Genomic DNA, 5,962 nt, shown 5'->3' on the forward strand with positions numbered 1-5,962 from the left:
GGTTGGCGATTTGAACCCACCATCTACTCCATGGGACAAAGATGCTTCTGTAAAGGTTTATAGCCTTGGAAACCCTCCTATGGGGCAGTTCTACTCTGCCTTATAGGGTCACTTGAATTGGAGTTTACTCGATAGTACCGTTTCCCCGAAAGTAAGACATCCCCCGAAAATAAGGCCTACTTACAGTTTTGCCTCTCGCTGAAATATAAGGGATCCCCCCGAAAATAAGACCTCCCCGAAAATAAGACCTCCCCAAAGCTACCCTAACTCTGGATCGTAGCGGCAGGCGCCTCCGCGCAGCTCACTGTTGGCCACAGTGCAGCCGGAGCAGATAGGAAGTGCAAGGTCTCTTTTAATAAAGTAATAAACAATAAATGTGTACCGTGTTCTTCTTCATGGAAAAATAAGACATCCCCTGAAAATAAGACCTAGTGCATCTTTGGGAGCAAACATTGATATAAGACACTGTCTTATCTTCGGGGAAACAGGGTAGTGAGTTTGGTTTTCCAAGTTTTTGTGCATTTATGTGTCTGTGTCCAATCTAGTCTTTTTATTATCCAGATGTGCTTCGTTTTAAACTCTATGACCTCAACCGACTGATTCCCTTCTATTAAATTGCATTATGGAATGCGATTCCATTGCATTGTATTCAATTACACCCAAAGGTATAAAGATAAAAATATTTTGAGAGGATCCAATTCCACCCATAACATGGAACTGCTTGATCCTCACTGTCCACACCCCAGACTTGAGTGGGGGTGGGGGGAAACCACCAGCAGCTCGCATTTTGAAGGTCAGGTCAAGTTTACCCCACACTAAACCCTTGGCGTCACTTACAACGTCGTCCTTTTCCAAGGATTTGCTTTGGTTACAGTCTGTGAATAGCCTGCCTGCAATGAAGAGTTGAGTGCCAAGTGACATCACAGTCTTCTTGTTCTTAGTGCCCCCCACCCCACCCCTGCATAGAACCACCGAAGTTTCCAGAAGGACATTTAAGACATGCCCAACTTTTCAAGCACTTGCTAGGTTTAGTTCCCCAAAGCTCTGGCTTGTATGACCCCAGGGTCCCTGGGCAAGGTTAATGGGTGAGCTCTGATTCCACTCAGGGTCTTTGGTACCGGTTCCTATGAGCTCAGGACTGAAGTCATTCATTCCCTCTCAGAAATAGGGAAGAAGATATGAATGAACCCCTTTCTACAGAAGCGACGGGGGCCAATAAAAGACGTTTATTGGCTGTTTCTCGATCGTGTTCTTTTTCCTTTTCAGACCATGCAGGCCTCTCTGTCATCTCTGAAGATGTTAGATGTGGGGAAGTGGCCCATTTTTTCTCTGTGTTCTGCGGAAGACCTGCACTTAATTCGACAGGCGTGTGTCTTCGGCAGCGCTGGCAATGAGGTTTTGTACACGACAGTACACAACGAGGTAATTTGGAAGGAAACCTTTCAGCCGCCCGTAGTTTGTTTTCATCATGGGTTTGCTGAACTGAAGAACTTGTGGGAACTGAGGAAGTCAGGTAGCCACGCTTTGGGCACCGTTTTTGGTAAGAGGCTAAGGGTCTCCTTTATCCAGACGCTGTCTCTCCATAGTTCTCAGGTCAAAAGAAGGGAAAGGAAGAGGTAACACAGATCTCCTACTTCGTGTATACCAAAGCCATTGGCTGTCTGTTTGGAGGTAATTTTTAGATCTGTCAGAAATAGAAATGCGCTAACCCCAGTGCCTTTTCTCCAAGGTGTTTGTGATCGGCACAAACTGCTGCGGCTGCCTGGGCTTAGGGGACGTCCAGAGTACCATCGAACCTCGGAGACTGGATTCTCTCAGCGGCAAGAACATAGCCAGCCTCAGCTATGGGAGCGGTCCACATATTCTCCTGGCCACCGCAGGTAACCGAGGGACACCCTGACCCTGTTTGTTGACAAACAAGGCCAGAGCCTCCCCTTCACCTGAAAATAGGCCTTTCGATTGAGTGAGCGTTCCTACAAACCCTGGCCCTGGAACCCAACTTGGGAGCTCCTATTTCCAAGTGAAATGTGGATATATCTGACCATCTCTGTGTGGGTCACAGAAAATCATGTCACGTGAGGAATCTAGCAACTGTCACTTTAGATACATGATTGCCGAGCCATCAGGGCAGCATGCTCCCCTGTTTATACTTTATAGGCAAACATTTGTTAACTAGAACTTGGAACTCAGTGTAGACTTCGACAAGTTCCTTTGTGAACTTTAAGTTCCCAGTGTAGAAAAAGGAGAGACAAAATCAGGTCCACAGAGTCCTTTCATCTCTTAAGGTTCTGTGAGGCTTACGCTAAGCACTGCTAATAGGCTGGAGGTGGCATCACAGGCATACACTGCATAATACTTGGGCAATGTCCAGCCACATAGCCACCATGGTCCTGACCCGTGTAAAGCCCATCATAGTAAAAATTGGAGGGAAAATAAATAAATAAATAAATAAATAGGAGGTACATACACTGGTCCAGAATAACAAATGGACACTACTTTGTGGCATGCACAAAAACATCAATCTTATCGTATTTTTGTGTTGAAGATCTTTTACTGTTTCCTGCCGTATCTCTTTACTATTTTTTTATGCGGAGAAAGGTCTACTATACTATAAGACAAACATTGGAGTTGCTGGTGCTAGCTAGAAATTGTACCTAACTGTACTGACTTACAGGGAGCCTTGGTAGCAGAGTGAATTATAGATTGGGGCTGTGAACCCAAAGGTCAGCAGTTCAAAGCCAGAAGCTGCTCCTGGGAAGATTTACAGCCTCGGGTAATCACGGGGGATGCCCTACCCTGCTCTATACTCTCACTGTGAGTTAGAGTCGACCTGATGGCATCGAGTTTTGAATTTGGTCCAGACTTCCACACAAATTTGACTGAAAGACAGACTTGTCCTCTCTTATAGACTATCTTGTGGGCTTCAGGTGACATATGCCTGTAGTAGTATAGGTACAGGTGTGGACTTACAAAGTGGTACTCATCTTCTGACAGGAGTGTCAGGCTAGACATGCGTTCCCAGCAAGCAGAGAGTCAGGTGTAAGCAATTCGTTCCTGAGAAGACTTCTATAACCAGCTGGCTGACATCATTCACGGAGGGGGTACATTTACTCTGCCCTATACCCAGCCAACTCTCTCCCAAGCAAAGCAGGGAGAAAGAAAATACATACTTCAGGGGATTCAGGGTGATCCTAAGGAAAACAAGGGTGGAGGGGAGGAATGGAGGGAAGAAGGAGGCAAGGAAAGAAAAAATAAGCTGTTTTTCAGAATATGAGGGGGTACCCCAAAAAAACCAGAATATTTTTTATCTTTCTTCCAAAGCTATATATTTAATTTTTTTTTCTCACAAAACAACCATATCACCTTCAAAGTATTCTCCATTACACTTCATGCATTTGTCAAACCTGCTATTCCATTCTTGGAAATATTGTAAAACTCATCTGTTTGGATGGCAGAGAGCACCTCGCTTGGTTTTTCTCTTCACCTCTTATCAAATCGCTGTCCTTTCTTGTCCTTTTTCATTCATGGAAACAAAAGGAAATTGCACAGAACAAGTTCAGGTGAGTATGGAGCAAGACAGGCTTGCTATTTTTTGCCAAACTGTGGTGCATTGAGATGGCTGTGTGACAGGGGCATTGTTGTGGTGGCAAAAACCGTCCCCTGGCTGCCACAAATCGGGCCTTTTTTGTCGCACACTTTTTCAATCATTTCAGAACCTCTCAATAGAAAGCTTGATTAACAGTCTGACCTGGTGGAGTGAGCTCCAAATGCACTACGAGTTGACATTTTCGTTCATTCAGGAAGTTGATGGACCTCCAGAACAAAGTTTGTCATCAATCGACATTTCACCTTTTTTTGAAACGAGAAAACCACTTGCACACTTGAGTTTTTCCCGTAGCGCTGCCCTTATAAGCTGTGTTCAATATCACAACAGTTGCTGTGGCATTTTTCCTGAGCGGGAAACAGAATTTCACAGTTCCACGCTGTTCCTTTAAATCAGCCATCACAAAAAACAAGGCTCAAGCAAAACCGCTTTTACGAAAAAATGCACTGTGACCAGAGAGCACCTTCCCAGGTGATGCCACTGGGTGCATCAACTCAAAGTGAATTGCTTGATGCCCACCTAGTGGGAAAATTGCGTACTGAGAAAGCTCTGCCTAGTTGAGCTTTTTTATGTTTGGGGTTTTTTTTTTTTTGCAGGGTGGTGAGGGGGGATACACCCTCATACATACTTCAGGGGATTCACGGTGATCCTAAGGCTTTATTTCTTGACTGAGTGATAGTTATATGGACATAGATAGTTATATGGATATTTGCTTTATTTACGAATCTACATGTCTATTTTATGAACTTTTCTGAGTGTGTATGATGTCGTACAATAAATAATAATAATTTTAAAAGTTACTTTAGTGATAATTTGCAAGCAAATTTTTTCCCATTGTTCTTAACAGCCCTTTCCCTGCTATTTTTTTTTCAAACCAAATTCTTTTTCTTTTTTTTTCTTTTTTCAAAAATTTTTTTAAAAACATTTTATTAGGGGCTCATACAACTGTTATCGCAATCCATACACACATCAATTGTGTAAAGCGCATTTGTACATCATTCTCAAAACATTTTCTCTCCACTTAAACCCCCGACAAAATAAAGAATAACAATTTAAAAAGTTACTTTAGTGATAATTTGCAAGCAAATTTTTCTCCCATTGTTCTTAACAGCCCTTTCCCTGCTATTTATCTAAAACCTGCCTTCCAGCTATAATAGCAGCCTGCCTTCAAATTTCCCCTTGCTGCTTTGAGGGACAATGCAGATTAAACTTTCTAAATGTCTCTCCGGCGGAATGAATCTGTGGACTAGATCGGAGGATTACCTTTTTGCACCCGCATCTTTCCCCTTCATCCGCGGGCACGATTCGCTCTGTGTGTTTGTGCGATTGTGACTTGGCCTGCTCTCTCTTCAGAAGGGGAGGTCTTCACCTGGGGTCACAATGCTTACAGCCAGCTAGGCAACGGGACGACGAATCACGGCTTGGTTCCCTGCCCTATCTCCACGAACTTGTCCAACAAACGCGTCACTGAAGTGGCTTGTGGGTCCTACCATTCTCTGGTGCGAACAGCTGATGGCGAGGTGAGACGAGCCTGCAGCACAGGGACAGTTTTCATTAATCTATTCTTGCAAAAGTTCCAGAAGTAAGATCACGGGATTAGGATTTGAAAAGATTTCTTTTTCTTTCTTTCGTGGTGTCATGAAGGAAGGTATTGACAAACAGGAAAACCCCAAGGTGGTAGAAAATATGACTGAGGCCAAGTAGAGGATTTTATCAATGTTATATATATATATTCAACAATAAATACTATTTCAAGTTTGCATAGATAGTACTGTCACTTAACTTCATAACATACCTCGTTTTGTAAAAATAAATTTTATAGCCATGTCTCTGCCTGTGTTGTAATCATGAGTGTTTACAAACAATGGGAGAAAAGGAGAGATTCCAAGAATGTCTATTAGTTTCCGGTTGAGGCACTTGGTAAAATGAGATGCTTTATTTATTGCTCTCATCCTTGCAATAGGTATTTGCCTGGGGTTATAATAACTCTGGGCAGGTAGGGTCTGGATCAACAGCGAATCAACCAATCCCCCGACGAGTCACGGGCTGCTTACAGAATAAAGTGGTTGTGAATATAGCATGCGGACAGATGTGCTCAATGTCGGTAGCGGATACTGGGGAGGTAAGATAGCTATTCCATTCATTCTTTTTTTTCTTTTTTAACATTTTATTAGGGGCTCATACAACTGTTATCCCAATCCACACACCCATCAATTGTGTAAAGCGCATTTGTACATCGTTTCTCAAAACATTTTCTCTCCATTGAAACCCCCAACATTAGGTCCTCATTTTTCCCCTCCCTCCCCGCTCCCCCCTCCCGCATGAGCCCTTGATAGTTTATAAATGGGTATTTTGTCA

General features: G+C 43.3%; 1 protein-coding gene across 1 annotated transcript in view; it reads left to right on the plus strand.

Moving 5' to 3' along the window:
* RCBTB2 (RCC1 and BTB domain containing protein 2) overlaps positions 1-5,962 on the plus strand; it is a 49,644-nt gene that overhangs the window by 18,401 nt on the left and 25,281 nt on the right. The window contains exons 2-5 of the mRNA XM_045289055.1: positions 1,267-1,422; positions 1,730-1,880; positions 4,958-5,124; positions 5,568-5,726. Coding sequence (XP_045144990.1) covers positions 1,267-1,422; positions 1,730-1,880; positions 4,958-5,124; positions 5,568-5,726 — 633 coding nt within the window. The remainder of the gene's footprint in view (positions 1-1,266; positions 1,423-1,729; positions 1,881-4,957; positions 5,125-5,567; positions 5,727-5,962) is intronic.

The sequence above is a fragment of the Echinops telfairi genome, unplaced genomic scaffold (genome assembly GCF_000313985.2).
Source record: "Echinops telfairi isolate 266 unplaced genomic scaffold, ASM31398v2 ScPeMD7_24;HRSCAF=84, whole genome shotgun sequence".
Taxonomy (NCBI): Eukaryota; Metazoa; Chordata; class Mammalia; order Afrosoricida; family Tenrecidae; genus Echinops; species Echinops telfairi.